General features: G+C 37.8%; 2 protein-coding genes across 9 annotated transcripts in view; both read left to right on the top strand.

Annotated features, from left to right (window-relative positions):
• The first annotated feature begins 1,567 nt into the window (after positions 1 to 1,567).
• On the top strand, positions 1,568 to 17,890 carry arf3b (ADP-ribosylation factor 3b). Of its 5 annotated transcripts, none has more exons than XR_014531365.1 (6): positions 1,568 to 1,797; positions 3,414 to 3,593; positions 4,802 to 4,912; positions 5,543 to 5,667; positions 5,810 to 8,094; positions 17,771 to 17,890. XR_014531365.1 is itself a non-coding variant. In XM_083528542.1 (5 exons), exons 2-5 carry the CDS (start codon positions 3,446 to 3,448, stop codon positions 5,969 to 5,971), a joined length of 546 nt encoding a protein of 181 aa, XP_083384668.1. In that variant the 5' UTR covers positions 1,852 to 3,300; positions 3,414 to 3,445; the 3' UTR covers positions 5,972 to 7,794. The 5 variants fall into 5 exon arrangements, 2 of the variants coding, with proteins under 2 accessions (XP_083384668.1, XP_083384669.1); XR_014531366.1 differs by having other exon boundaries at positions 1,658 to 1,802; XR_014531367.1 differs by lacking the exon at positions 1,568 to 1,797 and adding an exon at positions 1,920 to 3,267.
• The window catches only part of erbb3a (erb-b2 receptor tyrosine kinase 3a), a 52,058-nt gene continuing 42,761 nt past the window's right edge, over positions 9,804 to 19,100 (top strand). The window contains exons 1-6 of one of the 4 annotated variants that reach the window (XM_083527984.1): positions 10,887 to 11,078; positions 13,528 to 13,653; positions 14,499 to 14,561; positions 14,672 to 14,790; positions 15,008 to 15,149; positions 15,407 to 15,520. In XM_083527984.1, coding sequence (XP_083384110.1) covers positions 14,743 to 14,790; positions 15,008 to 15,149; positions 15,407 to 15,520 — 304 coding nt within the window. In that variant the 5' untranslated portion in view covers positions 10,887 to 11,078; positions 13,528 to 13,653; positions 14,499 to 14,561; positions 14,672 to 14,742. Of the gene's footprint in view, positions 10,089 to 10,109; positions 10,563 to 10,886; positions 11,079 to 12,351; positions 12,468 to 13,527; positions 13,654 to 14,498; positions 14,562 to 14,671; positions 14,791 to 15,007; positions 15,150 to 15,406; positions 15,521 to 19,100 lie in introns of those variants that run through there. The other 3 variants (XM_083527983.1, XM_083527980.1, XM_083527981.1) reach the window with 3 other exon arrangements.

The following is a 19,100-nucleotide window of genomic DNA, read 5'->3' as shown; positions in this document are numbered from 1 at the left end:
GATTAATGATCCTTTATTTCAGCAGTGACAGGCCGTCAGGGACAGCAAGTCCTTCAATGCTGGCTTAAACCATCTATCATAGTCACTAACTTACATTTTTAATATATTTTTATTAATGAATATGTATTAAATTATTCCCAATAGTATATTTATTTCATAGAGTTTCTCTCGGATGTGCTGCTTCTAGGAGTGTCTGTTTACGTTTAAGTGTCAGTCCAATTAGATTTCAGCCTTCACATCACCAAGCATCCAAGTTCAGAATCAAGAGTGAGGGAATGTTGCTTGAAGCTGTTGTGGCAACCAATCAGATTGCGAGTTGGCAGCATTGGGGTCCTCTAGAAGGCATCCAATCATGTTTATAGTCCTGTGATTGTATGGCCAGAAAGCGCACTAGTCCTAGTTCGCTAATCGCATCTGTAGCAAGCTGCACAAGCTTAAATATATTTGTGTGTTTAATAGCTGGTTTTTTTTATTCCTTAATGGCTGACAAAAGAGAAGAAAATGATTTGATTACAGATATACTTTCAAAGACATTTTCAGCATGGACTTTTTAGGAAAAGCTGTCACAAAACAGTTCAAAACAGCTGCTAAGCTATTTCATTTAGACATTTTTTACATTTTCTTTCCTGTAGCTAACAGCATGTGACACTTCACCAAATACAAGCTAAACGTTGTTTATATTGTATGGCCACATTTTAAACATCCAGGCTAAAAGTCTTTACCATTACTACTACTTCTCTTGTGTAGACACACTCGGTCTCAACCAGATAGTAATACGCATCTGGTACTTTAGGTGTTGCTTCATTGTTAAATTTAAGGAGCCTGGTAATTTCAAATAATTATCTTTTTTTTTTTTTTTTTTTTTTTTTTTTTTTGCTTTTTACAGAAATACCTGTTCTGTTTTAGCTAAACTTTAAAAGTATGTGTCCGTGCTTTATGACCAGACATGTGCAGTATCATCACAACGCATTTGTTATTGTTTTCATCATCGAAATAGTCTATATCCTGTAACATATAATTTAACAGTCATTGTTAGCCCACTGTCAAAAACTAGGCTAGCTAACATTATTTCTGGGGAAAATATAACTGAAGTTGTGCTTTTATAATAAATAGCCTAAGATAAATGAGTAGATATTAAAAACTGTTAAAGATGTGATTCCAAACTTCCTTCACTATATTTACAGTTGACATTTAGATTTGGGGGCTTTTAATAAACTGCATCTTTTCTACATATTAATGTGTATTAGTATCACACAAGCACTTGATATACATTGCGGATGCTTTTGCAGATTGCAGATCTTGCACTTGAATTGAAATGTGTGTTGAAATGGAAGTATACCTGTGTAGTTGTCTTTTTCATGAGGCATTAACAAAATATTTCAATGACATGTATGGAAAACAATAAGCCCACATACTGTGCATGACCTAATTATAACTGCGCACATACTGATTCTGTCTTATCTGTCAATCAGATGTGTATATATAAAAGTAAATCTACAAAACTTTTCAAGGGACAAACGTTAAAGAGTCTCCAGGACAGTGAGAGAGAGAGAGAGAGAGAGAGAGAGAGAGAGAGAGAGAGAGAGAGAGAGAGAGAGAGAGAGAAAGACCAAATTTAACAATTATTTAAAATGCTGAGAGAAGCTTAGCGTCTTCTGTAAGCATGACTGGAATAGTAAGGCATGGGGAGCGCTCCACTGACTTATCGCGAGAAAAGTTGAATTCTCAGCAGGCCTACAGCGAGATTTCCTCCTACTTCTCCTTATGCGAAATCGGCTGGTGTCATCTCCGAAACAGGTAAGGTAGGACATTAGATTATTTTAATTGCCTTCTAATGAACCCATTTGTAGTCGTTGACAGTACACGTGATACACGGAGAAAGCAGTTCCTGAGTTAATTGCATTTATTTAAAGGCTTTTGGAGAAAGATGAGGCGGGCGAGGGGCGTTTCAGCACCCCGGCTCTCCGGCTAGCGCCTCAATGTCGCTGAATGAATGAAGACACCGACCCGCGACTTCGCCATTGCGGCTTCTATTCCTCTTTCTATTTTTTTTTTAATCTAACGCATTGTTTCATACCATGGCTTTGACATTGCCGTTGTGTTTCTATCTGTCTAGCCAGGCATCACTGCGTCCAGTGAAGCGTGGAGACATATGATGAAAAACCTAATCGCAGGCTTTTTTCCCCCTCTGTAGGCTGTGAAAAAGCCCACGCTGACATTCCGTGATGCCTCATTGTAGCCCGGGGTTTGCATTTTGTTGATCTAGTAAAGCCGGTAAAGCAGGCCTATACGGAGACTATTTGCGTCAGTCAGTTGTGCAGGCTTTGCGTTTAAATAATTGTGAGGTCTTGATGCTGTTTGTCTGTGACACGCGAGAAGAGCGTGTAGGTCACGAGCTTCTCATTAATCCGACAGTGGTCCATCATCTTGGTTGCAAGATGGTGTTTATTGTCCATCATATGCTCTCTCATTGCGTTAAAGGTACAGAAAATCTTTCATATGGTCTGGTGTGAAGCAGGGGAGGGCGGAGGTGTAGCTCAGCACCACAGCCCGCCTCCTATAGTGTCCTGTATGTCTCAGCCATATTAATCACTATCAGATATTAATCACTGATATTAATCACGACACAAAGTGTATATTAGGCACATTTAATCAGAAGAGCAGATGGAATGTAGGGCAGTGTTCACAAGCTGGATGTTTGGTTCAGTGTAGGGGTGAGTGATTTAGTCTGGTTATTATTTATATATTTTTTTAAGGTACTACTAAGTTTTATGTTTTTTATATGTAGTATATGAAAATGTTCCATATACAACACTTTTATTACTGAATGAATTAACATTGTTGTATTTGGAACATTTTCTGTATGGGAAATCCTTGTGTTGGGGTTCAGTATAAAATCTTTAACAGTCCCCTAAAAACTGAAAATCGTTTTAGAGTAATAGATAAAATGTTTTGGAAAGTGTATTATAAAAGATGCTGTTTTCAGTCTAATAGTAATATTTTTAATGACGTTTCATGAGTTCCAGATCCACTAAGCCAGTTACTGATAATGAATGCATGAATGTTTGATAGCAGGTTATCCGCTAACATGTTTACTAGGGGATGAGCACAAACACAATGAGTAGAAAATCAGTGTGTGGGCATTTTGCAAATGAAATGACCTGTGAAAGATTCAGTGTGTCTGAGAGATACTGTATGTGTGAACAAAGAAGAGAAGATCAAACAGAATGGAGTGCAGCTCGAAGGAATGGCAGGCTCACATCTTATGTGTGTGTGGTGTATATGAGAATTCAGTTCATGGTAGTTTTACTTATAGCTTTGAGTCACAAAGTACAGTATTCTTTTATTCAATAATTCAATAATTGTGTATAATTACCTTTCTGATTTTGTTTTAATACACTGCACATCTACAGATTGCTATTCTGAAGAAGCTTACTGCTGAATCATGGGGAATATTTTTGGTAATCTGCTGAAGAGCCTGATAGGGAAGAAGGAGATGAGGATTTTGATGGTTGGATTGGATGCAGCTGGTAAAACAACCATTCTGTACAAACTCAAGCTGGGGGAGATTGTTACCACCATTCCCACAATTGGTAAGAGCTATTTTATTAATGTATTATAACTTAGAGTAAAGCAAAGTCTGAACCAGCACGTTGTACGTTTTTCAGCTTTTACTGTGTTTGATGGGACAGGGTGTGGCCCAATGATATTAAACAAATGTATTCATTGTATACAACAAGTGACTAAGATAAAAAAAAAGACTGGATCGCCTTACAATCCAATATGCATGCTGTATATAACTAAATAAATGTTTGTATTTGACTTTCATGCTTTAATATTAGGATTCTTTCTACAGTTTCCCCAAAATAAATAAATACACATTTTTTTCTCTTTCTTCTTCCCTGGTGGTCTAGTGTTTAGGATGCGGCCCTCTCACCGCTGTGGCCCGGGTTCGATCCCTGGTCAGGGAACCAACCCCAGCCACTCTTAGTGCCGGTCCCAAGCCCGGATAAATGGAGAGGGTTGCGTAAGGAAGGGCATCCAGCGTAAAAACATGTGCCAAATCAAACATGCGGATGATCCGCTGTGGGGACCCCTAATGGGAGAAAAAAGTCTCTCTCTTTCTACTCCATTCTCTCTCCTTCCCTACCTATTATTTTAATAACAGGTTACACCACCTGACTTGGCCCCTTTCACTTTCCACCACATTTTCCATAAAAACTTTCTTTTCGGCTTCTCCCGTTAGGGGTCGCCACAGCGGATCCTCTGCACGTTTGATTTGGCACATGTTTTACGCTGGATGCCCTTCTTAACGCAACCCTCCCCAATTTATCCCCAATTTATCCGGGCTTGGGACCAGCACTGAGAGTGGCTGGGGATGGTTTCCTGACCGGGGATCGAACCCGGGTCGCAGTGGTGAGAGCACTGCATCTTAACCACTAGACCACCAGGGGACATTTCCACCACATTTTCCATAATACAGAAAATTTATGAAGAATAATATACAGTAAAATACAGAAGTGAATCAACCAAAAGCTTACATTAAATATGAAATAGACACAGAAAAAAAAAATGAAGTGGTTTGTGCAAAGTAAATGTTTTTGTATAATTCGTGTTTCTCAACTTTTACAATATAATATTCAGGCTATTGTATATATGTTTTTTATAATTTAGGAACTTCCGCTAGTATAGTAATAGATACAATATAGCAGGCTAGAACTGTTCAATAATATTCAAGTAGATAAAAACTTGAATGTGTTTTTTTTGGCCCCAAAATGATACATTTAGTATTTTTTTCCAGGCTTTAATGTAGAGACAGTGGAGTATAAGAACATCAGTTTCACTGTGTGGGACGTTGGTGGCCAGGATAAGATTCGACCTCTCTGGAGACACTACTTTCAAAACACACAGGGTAAATTCACTAGCCAGTCTTCTTTACACACTCACTCTCACACACACACACACACACACACACACACACACACACACACACACACACACACACACACACACACACACTTCTAGTATAGTTTCTTCTGCCTCATTCAGTTTTTTGCACACCAGGATAAGAAAGCAAGCCCTTTTGATAAGCCAGACTTACTTCAACAAATCTGGTTAATTTCTATCAGATTTGCTTACAGGGCATATGCTTTTGGTAAAATCCTGCATGATTTGATTTTTAGCTTAATGAACTCGATTGGCTCAGGCTTCTGCTTTCATAGTCAAGCAGAAACAACACTAAGGAACAATTGTTCTGCTATAGTGAAGTTAAAGGCAGTATAAAAATATATTTCTCTCTCTCTCTCTCTCTCTCTCTCTCTCTCTCTCTCTCTCTCTCTCTCTCTCTCTCTCTCTCTCTCTCTCTCTCTCTCTCTCTTTTCTCAATGAACTGAAAGCAAAAAAAAAAATGAATCCAAAACAATTACAACAGCACATTTTGACCCGCAAGCAAAACATGACATGTAAAAGCACTCGATGTGCTGGGAACAATGACATGTACCAAGAAAGGGAATTCCTGACACTGAGTTTTATTTGCTTGCAGGTCTGATCTTTGTGGTGGACAGTAATGATCGAGAGCGAGTGAATGAAGCCAGGGAGGAGCTAATGAGGATGCTGGCAGAAGATGAGTTGCGTGATGCTGTTCTCCTTGTTTTTGCCAACAAACAGGTTCGCCCTTGTTCTCTCCATTTACAGCACCTGGAAACTTTCTTTAGGATGAATGCTTTAAATGAAAATGCAATCTAAAAGCGCTTGGGGTTAATCATTTGTTCTCACTGTAACACTGTGCTCTGTCTTCACCTTGTAACAGGACCTGCCTAATGCAATGAATGCAGCTGAGATCACAGACAAGCTGGGCCTCCACTCGCTGCGTCACCGCAACTGGTACATCCAGGCTACCTGCGCAACCAGTGGTGACGGCCTGTATGAAGGCCTTGACTGGTTGGCCAATCAGCTAAAGAATAAGAAGTGAGGGGTCTCAGGCAGGTGTAGAGAGCTTATTTAGGGCAAGGGGCGGGGTGACTTGGGGTTATCGTTATTATTTGGTTTGGTTTCGTTTGTTTACATTATTTTTTATTATTTTTGCAAAAGTGTGGTTATTAGAGCCTTCAGATGGTCTGTGTAAATGGACTTGTCACACACGTTTACACATCGAAAATATATATGGACACACGGACACACGTGCACCTCGGCAAACACATAAGCACACAGCACATTTATGTCTCTGCTCTTTTTGGCGGTTTCTCTGTATTCGGTGTAAAATGGACCCGGAAACACACTCTCAGTCAAGTAAACAGTATAATATAACATCCCAGTCAATAGTCATTATCTATTCAGGCACTGTTTTCTCTGACACTTGGTTTCTCTGTATTAAACTTTTTCACACATTTCTCTTAAATATCAAGTTGAAGCAATTTCATCTGTTCGATGTTTCAATTAGATTTTCTATGGAGTATGTTCAGTTTGTCTCAAACACACACACACACACACACACACACACACACACAAACACACACACACGCACTCATACATGCACACACTAACATTAAGCAGCTGTCTCCTTCTCCTGCTGGTTAGTAACTGTGTTAGTCAGAGTTGAGTACACTTTGTAAACATGCTCCCCACTGTGTCCTCCTGCATGGCTTTCTCATTCACTGTGGCTCATATAGTCGGTGTTGTGGCTCGGTAGACAGTAGATTGCATGTATGTGTGTTGTAGAGGTATAGATCTGCTAGGTGTTGCATGCTGCTTTGACGTGATTTGCAGTGTTAGTAGGCTGGTATCATGAATGGCTGATCATTTAGATGTTAACGATAAAATTTATAAGCAAGTGGAGTAGCAGAAACGGTGGAATACCAATAACACGGTTTGCTTTTTGGTATTGTTGGCTGCTGAAGCATTGAAGCAGCACAGCATGATACAGTTCCATTAGAATGTTGAGGCTGTGTTGTTTTACGTGGGTAGAGTGTCGGGGAAAAGAAACAGGGTGTAAGATTGTAGTGTTATTTGTTCACATGAAGCTGTTGTCTGCATGGCATGCATGCTGCCCAGATAGATAGATAGATAGATAGATAGATAGATAGATAGATAGATAGATAGATAGATAGATAGATAGATAGATAGATAGATAGATAGATAGATAGATAGATAGATAGATAGATAGATAGATAGATAGATAGATAGATAGATAGATAGATAGATAGATAGATAGATAGATAGATTCATCATTGTTGTACATGTTGCATGTGAATGTTTGTTTATTAAATTACAGGTGATGTCATTTAATGTGATTTTTGTGAATGTTTGTTTATTGAATTACAGGTGATGTCATTTAATGTGATGCGCTGTTGCATTTAATGCTGTGAGAAGCTGAATAATGTTAGTAAATAAAAGAGCAAACTACTAGTATGCACACACACACACACACACACACACACACACACACACACACACACACACACTGTATTATGTTTTATTTCTTGCTATCTTTCCCTCTGTTGCCTGTTAGTCTTCTGCTTGTAATATTCGATGTAAGGATTTTTAACATATCACTCCCACTGAATGTGAATTCTGTGTGTTTTTTGTTTTGTTGCTCATATTGTGTCACATGGTCTTTATTTATTGTATGTATTTGAATATTGTCTTCAAGTAGAAACAGAATGATTATTTGAATATTTATGCAGCAGGGTTGTTTTTTGCCGAAGGGTTGGTAAATCAGTTTTCATACAGTACGTATCCATTTCACACAGTGCTGAAACTCTGTGTAAAATAAAAAATATCGTGTTTACCAAGGCATCCAGACGAATAGTAGTGCATGGTCTTTTGATAGCAGACTTACTACATTAGGCTGCAGATGCTGTGCTAAAGTAAATTTTGCCATAATACTCAGACTATATTACTGTAACATAAACGCTGCTGTTCTGAACTCAATTCTATGCTACAGAAAAACATTCATAGTACTAATACCACTGTGAGTCATGTGCACATTTTCAAATCCTATAGATTCTCAATAAACAGCTGTTAGACCAAGTAAATCTGTTGAAGGCGAGGACTTAATCTGAACTTTACACTTATCCATGTCTATCTGACTGAAGGGCAAATTGTTCACAACTATAAGACTTTCTTTTACTTTCACTGTATTGTAACTCAAATAACCTCACGCACACACTTTTTAATACAGATGCTTTATAGCATTTTGACAGAGTATATATATATATATATATATATATATATATATATATATATATATATATATATATATATATATATATATAAATAAAACAATGCTGGTGCTTTACAGTACTGTGTAACTGAAGATGTTCCAGATCAGTGGAAATAAAGTCATAGTGCAAGCAAAGGATTGCTGTTCATCCATTTTACTACTTTTGATTTTTAGTACCATTTACACAAACTATCTAAAAGTCTAATTCTACATTAGATCATGTGTCTGTGCTATCCACACATACTGTAATGTGTGATCCACATCGTATGTGCCCAGTTTTTTGTGGCCTTATATGATGTATTACCTAAAAAAAAAAAAAAAAATACTCATATAAGTTATTGATTTTGTGAATTAATAAATAGATTTTTTTGTGGGTGGAAAATAATTGGGAACAAATCTAAGCTGTGAGTTTTAATAAAGTTTAAATTGAAAAATAAATCTTAATGTCAGAAAGTTGTTTTTTGTTTGTAGTTGCACCAGACACACTGTAATGTCATTTATAAATTTGATGTCTTTTTACCTGTTTCTGTTATTATTAGAGAAGTGGTTTTTATTTGTTTTGTTTCATTTAAAAAAATAAAATACTTTCTTTTATTTGGAATTTGGAATAAAAAAATGATCTGAAAGAAAATCCAGGTAAAATAGACCCTACATGACTGTACTTTGAACCCAAACTGAACTTGTAAATTGAACTTTTTTTATTGTCTGGTTGTGGCCAGAATGAAAGCAATCACTTTTTCATGGCCTTTTTCTGGACAATCAATAATTTTTCAATATCGGTATGTAAATTGTATATTATTTATTTACCTTTGTGTTTTATGTGAAGAAAATTCATAAAGAATGTCTCACAATAGTGCAAGCTTCTATTTTTGTTTCTCAATTGTTGCTGCAATGATGAAAGCTCTGATGATGTAGGTGTATTCTTCATTAAAGCCTGAAGAGGTCGCCAGATTCCCACAAGGAAATAAGTACATAAGCACCAGGTCTGACTGTCATTTATAAAACAGCAAAGTTAAACCAAAATAAATCTTGGAGAATAGGATTTGGGTTTGTATCCTCACCACCTTATTAAAATCCTAACTTAATCTTTGAGATTCTAGTGCATATTTACCCACAACACCCATACTTCAATCTCCAAGATTTTCATTTCTTACCTCTCATTAAGCTTTGAGTTTGTCATTTAGAAATTTTGTCCTGACTAAAAATTTTCAAACTATTTAGAACAAATATTTTTGCTTTTATTGTTGTTGCCCGAGTAGTTTGGCACTATAAGTAGTAACACTTCTGTCAGCAAGTTGTTTATTTTTTAAGTTGAGTTACTCATGCATGCAATAAAATGTTGACATTTGTTCTGTTAATATGATGTTAACAGATTTCTGTTTAAAAAGCGAGTCATCCTAGACATCAACAAAGTGACGTGTGTGTGTGTGTGTGTGTGTGTGTGTGTGTGTGTGTGTGTGTGTGTGTGTGTGTGTGATGAAGATGAAGATGAAGATGAAGATGAAGTGTCATTCAAGATAAATGACTTTTGTGTTTGAGTAACGCACAGCAGATTTTTGACAATGTCTCTGTACAATGTGGCCTTCCAGCGTTTCTCCCTCATCATTTAACAATGCTAATCTGCAAGGACAGGAGAGAGAGAGAGAGAGAGAGAGAGAGAGAGAGAGAGAGAGAGAGAGAGAGAGAGAGTGAGTCTTATCACTCTTAGCTATTCCCCGATGTCTAGTAACCTGTTCACCAAGGTGCATCAGTACAAGGTTCACTACATAGTAAAGGCATTTCGACGCTCGCGATTCTGATTGGTCCATTGATCAGACAGGGAGCCAATGGGCTTTCAGAGCATTGTTACACACACCGCAGTAAACAGGTAGGCATATTTACCACGAAAGTGAACCGAGCAAAGGCAACTCTGTCTCTGTCCTGAGGATTCTTTTGTGTTTTTGTATCATTTTTTAGCCTTTTTTTTATATATTTTTTTAAAGGTTTATTATAGGAGGAAGGAGTGACGACACCTGGGTTTTACCGCCACTGAATCACGGCACGACGAGTGAGGGTTGAGGAGCAGCAGGTCGGACGCGCGAGATTATTCCGCAGGAGTTAAAGAACATTAAAGCCCTGGGTTATGCTCTTACTTAGAGACTGTAGTAGATGTATGTGAGAGACCGGAAACTGTGTGTGTTTCTCTCTGGGATATGAGTACCTGAGTGCGGGATGTGTGTGGAGCGCAGAGTGAGGAGGAGGATGAGCGCGTGGACTGTGCAGGTGCTCGCGCTGTGCGTGGCGCTGCCCTGCTTGTGTCTCAGTACACCTGCGCGCGCGCAGTCTCCCGATACCAAACAAGGTGCGTGACTCCTGACACACATACAAACACATAAATACATTTAAATATATATTCTTTTGGTTAGTTTATGGTGTTATTTGTTATTTATATATTCACTGTGTGTGTGTGTGTGTGTGTGTGTGTGTGTGTGTGTGTGTGTGTGCCTGTGTGTATGTGTGTGTGTGTCACAAACTCTCTTGTCATTCAATGGTGAGCTGATTCTATTATAAAGCCTCACATTTGTATGGTTTTTTTCTACCCATTCTTCTGTTTCTCTGCTTTCCTGTATCTGTCTCTCTCTCTCTCTCTCTCTCTCTCTCTCTCTCTCTCTCTCTCTCTCTCTCTTCTAGTCAATTTGTGAGGTCACAGGTTATGTTTTAATAGCGATAAACCAGTTCAGATACCTGCCTTTGGAGCAGTTACGAGTGATCAGAGGAACATCGCTGTATAAAAAACGCTTTGCTCTCGCAGTCTTAGTTAACTACCAGAAGGATGGAGAGTATGGGATTAAGGAGCTTGGCCTTACACATCTGACAGGTACACACAAACACACACACACACACACACACACACACACACACACACACACACACACACACACACACATAGATTCTATCAGTGTACCTATTTTTTTTGTACCACTGATAGTTACAAATTACCACATTTTGTATCTGCTTCCTTCTCCACTTTCTACTTGGTGAGAGGTGTGGCACTAAGTAAGAACAGACAAAGGCAATTAAGTGTTTTAATTTATTCCATTAATTTTCATTAATGTTCTATAATTTGGACAACCAGATCAGCAGCCTCATTAGGAGTTTCTTACATAACTCTGAATTTTTTGCTCTTGAATTGAACAAATAATGCACTTTATTTTGTACTTGGTTATACTAAACAAATTAATTTCAATACCAAATTCTTGATAAAACATTATTATTACGATTTTAAACATAATAGGTTTATAGTGCTTCCAATCATCTCAGAAAAAAATATTAAACCGTTTTTGCTAAGCCAGGAAACATTTTTGCATGTGGTGTGATAAAAGTATCGAATAAATTAATAAAAGTTTTTGCCATTTTCAAATTTCATATGAAACCGAATGTATAAGGTTTTGAAAAACCTTTGACTGTCATGGAGTAATAGAATTAAAGGACAGCTAAATAGAAGAAAGGAACATTCAGTTATCATTGTTCATGGATGCAGTGAATCTGGAGGTGCTTTTAAAACACTAAATGTTATTAATCAACACTGCATGCAAGGAAGGAACACAGTCTATAGAATGCCCAGTGCATCATAGGCCACCATACACAATTGAATGCACCCGTTCACCTTCTTAGATGTTTGGAAAGAAGGAAGCAACCACAGAACCCAAAAGAAATCCACACAAGACAGTAAACTAAACTCAGCATCATACCAGGCAACCTAGAGCTGTGAGGTGGCATCACTACCCACTTCACCACAGTGCCACCCAAAAACTGAGGGTGTGAAAAAAAGAGCAACCACACAAGTAAAAAAGACACTAGAGAGGATACATTTAAATTATAGTGTGTATATATAAGTTAATAATACAACAATGATATAAAAAATAAAACAAAGTTTGTGTACCTATACAAAATGTATATTCGCTCTCAGTTCAGAAACCAGATGCTCTACATTGTTATGGATTGGACTGTAAATGCATCACGACACAAACACCTATGAAACAAACCAAATCTTACAAGAAATACCAGTTTTTTTGTTTATCGTGAAATCTGACCTATAATGTAATGTATACCTTATTTTAAGTTCTACAATAGGTGTGTGTTTTCAGTGTGACTGTTAACTGTCACACAGATAGTTTCAGGGACAAGCCCATGCCTGCTCCAGTCAGGCATCTACTGCAACTAGGAAGGTTTTTGTTACATACTGCATATGCGGGAGTTTGTAAGAGTGAGTGCATTGATGTATCTGGGGGAGTAGGGCATCCTGCTAATGTGTGTGTGTGTGTGTGTGTGTGTGTGTGTGTGTGTGTGTGTGTGTGTGTGGTGTGACATGAAACTTATTCTATGTTCATCAGTTTACCAGGTCCAACATAGATAAAAGAGTAGTTAATATTTTTTCCCCTCACTCTGCACTGCAGCAACTTGTCTAAAATGTGACATTTGCTCCTGCAAAAATAATCCTTGTTCAACTCGTACCCTTTTCTTTTCATTTCATCTTTCAACTCAATTATACTGCAGTATTATGCGATGTGAACTTGCAAGAAGAATTCATCTGAAGTTTCTGTAGTTCGATTTTTATCTTTATTTATTTAATTCTGCAAATTTTACAGTTTGAGAATTGTTACAAATATCCAGTTGTGCGACCATATTGAGCATACACAACTACAACAGGTAACAGATAGTGTTGTTATGCAAAACAAGATTGTACAACATTCCGTTGTTACGTTTACAAACTAAAGATTCTGACGAGCTTTGTTTCCTGGAGTCTTGGTTGTGTATGTATTATGTGTTATGAAAAAAACCTGTGAAATGTTTTTTTTTTTTTCGATTGTTGTAGATCGTGTGTGCTTTTTATTTGAAAGACATCACTTCTTTGCCTTGGCCAATGCAAAGGATCAGGCTATTTTGAGCATTTTGCTGTTGACGTGTTGACCGCCTCCCAGAATAATGACTTATAACACTGTAATAGCGAAATTTATAACCGTCATACCTACGGGTGCTGTCGTAGGATCACACAGTATTTAGTGTGCTAAACACATCACTAGCAATTATAGTGTCAGTGGGAAGGGGTAGCTCAGGGGTTAAAATGTTGTACTTTTGCTCAGAAGGTTGTGAGTTCGAATCACAGAAACGTTCTACAAGGTCTTTAACCATCAACCACTGTATGTATTTTGTAAAAATTTATTATTTGCAAGTCCCACTGAATAAGGGCGTCTGCTAAATAATGTAATTGCTGTATGTGTAGACATGCTCGATGTGTTTTTACATTACCTTTTGTGTGTGCGTAGAAATTTTGGAGGGGGGCGTACAGATCATCCGGAATGAGTTCCTGAGCTATGCGCCACAAATCAACTGGCTGGATATCGTAAAGGACAGCAAAGCTAAGATCATCATCAAGGACAATGGACCAGAGCGTAAGCAAAATTTTTTTGCCGTATACGCATGACATATAGCATGACATATAGCATGACAAACCTTTGCCGCATTACTACTTTGGTTAGGCGTTAACCACATTTTGCCCGTAGGCACTCAGTTAAGTATTTTAGGGTCAGAAAAAACTATGTATGCACAGTTGTGTCTTAGGTGTTGCATGCAAGATTTGCTTAGTTTGAACCTAGTTTAGGCCAAAGCTTTTTCTACATTCTCAATCTTGATACCCATCTCCTTGCTAATAATGTCAAAAGGGATATACCTTACTTCAAATGAAAGCTTAAAATTTCTATCCGATTTTTCTTCTGTTATGTGGATGTGCACTCGTTTTGCCAAACCACTTCAATGTACATGAAAATATACATTTTTCTTATTCAAAAATAAGCTTATTAAAAGCCTTATTCATAGCAAATAAGAAACATCAAGATCCAGAGCTGTGACTCCCCAAAAGGAAATCAAACTTAAAGTAATTATTGCCATTGAGGTTTATACGTCAGTCAACACCTACACACAAAAGCACACCAAATGAGTTTTGTGGAAACTTCTGTCTGCTCAAAATAGACAAATTAGATCTAATTGTATATCATTATGAAAGTTTTACTGAACTGCTTACTCACATTCACAATTTTTCACATCACTTTTTTCCCCAACACTTGTTACTACTTTCTGTTTACTGCTACAATCTTATGTTTTTCCTGCTTGTGCCATGATCAGGAAATAGTGGCTAACAAAGTTCATACTATATCATACTAATACTAATATCATACATACATACTAATATCCGGACCATGAAATTTTACGATTTTTTAAATTCTCTTTTCCTGTTTAGTTCCATGTCATGAATCTTGTGATGGACACTGCTGGGGATCAAGCAGAGACAGCTGTCAGACTCGTGAGTTTTAACATCTCTACCTTCACTTCCACATCTTTGTTCTCTCTTCTGTCACTATGTGTTTCTGCAACTCATATATAACATTTACACTCAGCTATTTTCTCTCTCAGTGACTAAACTGGTGTGTGCACCCCAATGTAATGGCCGCTGTTTTGGCCGAAGTCCCAGCGAATGTTGCCACATGGAGTGTGCAGGAGGCTGCATGGGGTCACAAGAAACTGATTGCTTTGTAAGTTAAAACACACGCATCCACTCACTCATAGTTTCATAACCTGTAGCTTATAAACGTCATTTTTAGATCAATTATGGGCGCTAACAGCATTGTTATCAAAGCCCCCACATACATCTGGCTTGTAAATAGTAAATAACCCTAATTATGAGCTGAAATCAGTACAAAGATTATGAATCACAGCTGAACCTTTTGTCATGTTTGTGCATATGTGCAGGCCTGCAGGAGTTTCAATGACTCAGGCTCCTGCGTGCCCCTGTGTCCTCAGGGGGTGATATACAATAAAGTAACATTTAAACTGGAGCCGAACCCGAATGAGAAATATCAGTATGGATCAGTCTGCATAGCCCAGTGTCCCCGTAAGTTACACTCCTCCTGATTTAATCATTTCTGCTTCAGTATTAAGTTTAAGTATTTAAACTCATTAAAAGTAACGGTTATAATCGCATTTAAACCACAGTTTAGTCAAGTTAAAAAAAGTAATAATTTAATTATGAAAAGCAACTAAGCAATTAATAAATTTATTATAAAAACTAGAATATCATGCCCTGAAAGTAATGGCATGTTATGGCAGTAATGGCTTAAGTGCCTGTTTTGTCTTTCTCAATTTTTTTAGCTAACTTTGTGGTAGATGGAGGTTCATGTGTTAGCAGCTGCCCTTCGAATAAGATGGAGGTTGACAAGAAAGGAGTGAGAAGGTGTGAACCATGTGGTAGAATTTGTCCAAAAGGTAGCATACAACACACAGAGACAGACACACATAGACCCAGACACATACACATGCACATACAAATACACAGACACACACACACACACACACACACACTGTATTATGTTTTATTTCTTGCTTTCTACCCACTTTTTTGCCTGTAAGTCTTCTGCTTGTAATTTTTCAATGTAAGGATTTGTAACATATCACTAAAACATCTGGTGGGTGTCATTTAGATTTCATGTCTCAGGCATTTCCTTTTAAACCTTGACATCTGCTTTTCAATCAAAGGATGAGCACCATTGCTTACACTTTTATTGAAAGTTTGTATACCACAGTGTCATACCCCCACCCCGGAAGACACAAAGCAGGACAAACCCTGACCTCTCCAGCTGACTTCAAAGCAGCATCTGATAACACAAGCCAGTCTCTATACCTTGCACAGTACACACACACACACACACACACACACACACACACACACACACACACACACACACACACACACACACACATACATGCACCACCCCGAAAGCCAGATAACCCCTTGGCCTCTCTGGTTGACTCCACAGGGACCCTCAAACCATAGAACAATTCACTCTCGAAACTCGGCCCCAGTACGTCTGTTTGTAACACATACACATATACAGACACACACACCAAAAGGAAGCATTCTTTTATTAATTAAATAATAGATTGAATGTCCCACTTTACATGACACAAACATACATCTTGTTTGTATCTTCTCCTATAAATAAAGCAAGTGTTTAACTCTACCTCAATAATAGTTACACTCTAAAAGGTTTAGTAATATACCTCTGTTTTTTTATCCCTGTTGATTTAAAATTATCTTCTCTTTATTCCCTCTTTCCTAACAAGGGTGCATTGTATACACCAGAATATAATGTTGTATTAACATAAGTTATACTGCTCCCGGTACAGTGTACATCTGTTTTAATGCTGTCTTTTCTTTTAAGGCTTGATGTCAAAGTTGACATAAAATTATCTTCTCTTTATTTTCCTAACAAAGGTGCAGCTTATATACCTGAATATAACATTGTATTAACATAGTTATACCCTAAATACATGTATGTTAATAGTATGTTAAATGTTACCTTTATGTAATGTACCTCTGTTTCTAATTTTGCAAACAATGGTGCATTTTATTTGATCATGAAATGTACCATACTGTCTTAATACACTTTGGATAAAACTTTAAGTTCTCCAAAGCAAGTATATCCCGGAAACCATGCCCACAAATGCATGAACAAAGGGAGTTTCTCCGTTTATCCCTCCAAAAACTCAGGCCATAGCATTGGCCATTTCCCCAAAGATGGGTGGGATTCAGGACCTTTAAAACATCTTGAACCCAACTAATCAACAGTTAGTCAGTCAGTGAAGTCAAGCGAGCTCGATCGGAAAAAGGCTCGGACGCCCGGGGCCCGAAGGCCCGGAGAGTTGGATGCTTAGAACAGCCCAGCAGCGACTCTTCGAGATGAGATCTTAAATCCGTTTTGAGATCTTCCAGCAAGCTTTATCTTCAAGAACAACACCTTCTCTGATCTTCGGGAGAACCTGGAAGAACATCTGACTCCCTCCTAACCGACTCGTCAAAGATTCCTTTGTTTACCGCATCCCGACTCTTGTGCAACAAGCCAATGCAAGTAACCGTTTTACCAACCAGTTTAGATGCGTGTTTAAGTTTGAGCCCCTTAATTTTAAGGTGGATTTGAATTCCTCGACGAGTCTCCTTTAGGATGTGGTTAATTTTGAAGTTTAAGCTTGCCATTCCTTTCCTTCTCTCCTTTCTTCTTTTCCTTTCTCTTCCTCCTTTTCCTATTTTTAACTTTTTGTTTATTTTTATTTTTATTTTCTTTATTTCTTTTTGTTTGTTTGTGTAGTTAGTTTTATGTTGTGTTTGTCTCATTCATTAAACGCCGTATTTTTCATAAGTGATTGTCTCTGAGTGCTGCTCATATATTAAGGTTCCTGCAACATTTGATCTGAACTACATGCTCTATTAATTGCACGGTATAAAGTAAAGGGGGGTTGCGTCTTTCTAGGCCGGGGAGATACCTCTTCTATAGAATTATTAAAGATTATACTGTCTGTTCGCCAGACAAACAGACCAAATAAGTGTAACGTTAATTCCATTACCGTTAATTCAACTTAATTTAAATATTTAGGAGTAACTATAACCCGTTATAATTACTTATAAATATTTCCTTTTCTTTGCAAGCTTTACACTTATTCATGTCTATCTGACTAAAGTGCAAATTGTTCATAGCTATAAGACTTTCTTTTACTTTCACTGTATTGTAACCCAAATAACCTCCTCTTCTACATGCACACACTTTTTAATAACAGATGCTTTATAGCATTTTGACAGTATATCACACTGTAAAAAAATAAAAACCGGTCAAAAGACTGGCAGCAGGGCTTCCAGAGATAATCCGTTAAATTACAGAAATTGTTGTAAAAATACAGAATAGACTTTATGGTCAAAAGTACTTAAATTACAGAATATTATTGTTGATAAATAATCTATAGAAAAACAGATAAATTCTGTCAAATAACTGTAAATTAAAAGACATTTACTGTAAAAAATATATATCATTAAGATATCATTAATTACAATAATCAAGAAATGTTGTATAAAAATATACTCAATTCATAATACACAGACAAATGTCTGTAGATACATCTTAATAGTTCTGTTACGTTCCCACCTTGGCTAGGCCTAGGGGAGTGTGGAACAATAACCAGTTAGATGTTATGGGCCGTTTGAACAAAAAGCAGGACCAGAGTTTAGAGTAGTTGGTGTTTTAATGGTCACGAGCAGTAAGGTAAGAAACAAATCCCAAGCGTGTTTCACAGAGTCAAGAAGACTAGACTCACACTGGCAAAAGAACATGGACAGTGCCAAAGAAATGAACACAACATAAGGGTCTACTCTAGGCTGTATTTTGGAAGCTTAACCTAACTAACAGCAGCAACAGTCTAGCTGACTACTCTAGGCTATGCTACCAGAAAATACAGTGGGTGGCACTTGCCCTCTAACTAGAGTGTCTAAACAATAGCCAACCCTACGTGGTGGAATGTAGGTGCGCGCACATTCTTACCTGTTCCTAAACCAGGTGAGCTAGGATAACCAAGACAGCTAGCAAACAGCTAGCAAACAAACTAGCAAACAACAGGCTCTCTCCTTCTTTCCCCCCCTGGGGACTTCAGGAGCTGCTTTTACATAGAAAACTCCGCCTCCTCTGGTAGGACTCTTGCTCATCATTGGTCCTTTTTTTCCAGGCCTCCATTTCAATTACCAGGTGGCTCCACCTATAGACAGTAAAGAGCTGAAGACAGTAACCAACAAAAAGGGGGGAGGGGGAGAGCGGTAGAAAAAAAAACAGCAGACACGTAACACGCCCACCCCAAAGAGCAAACTTGTTTGTGAAAAAACAAAAACAGTATACAATACAACATTTAAACGCGCAACAGGGCATCAGCAACAACATTTTCGGAACCCTTTTGTGTTTAATCGCTGCTTTGAGACAATGTCTGTTGTGAAAAGCGCTATACAAATAAACTTGACTTGAAACTTGAC

Source organism: Silurus aristotelis (assembly GCF_946808225.1).
Source record: "Silurus aristotelis genome assembly, chromosome: 2".
In the NCBI taxonomy this organism is placed as follows: Eukaryota; Metazoa; Chordata; class Actinopteri; order Siluriformes; family Siluridae; genus Silurus; species Silurus aristotelis.
Note: the sequence above shows the minus strand (reverse complement) of the source record. Positions and strands in the feature narration are given on the sequence as shown.

Bases quoted from the DNA above. Each gene is read 5' to 3' on its own strand.
- arf3b (XM_083528542.1), top strand. From the start codon at position 3,446: ATGGGGAATATTTTTGGTAATCTGCTGAAGAGCCTGATAGGGAAGAAG. The intron at 4,913-5,542 runs GTAAATTCACTA...ATTTGCTTGCAG, and splicing joins CTACTTTCAAAACACACAGG to GTCTGATCTTTGTGGTGGAC. The intron at 5,668-5,809 runs GTTCGCCCTTGT...ACCTTGTAACAG, and splicing joins TTGTTTTTGCCAACAAACAG to GACCTGCCTAATGCAATGAA.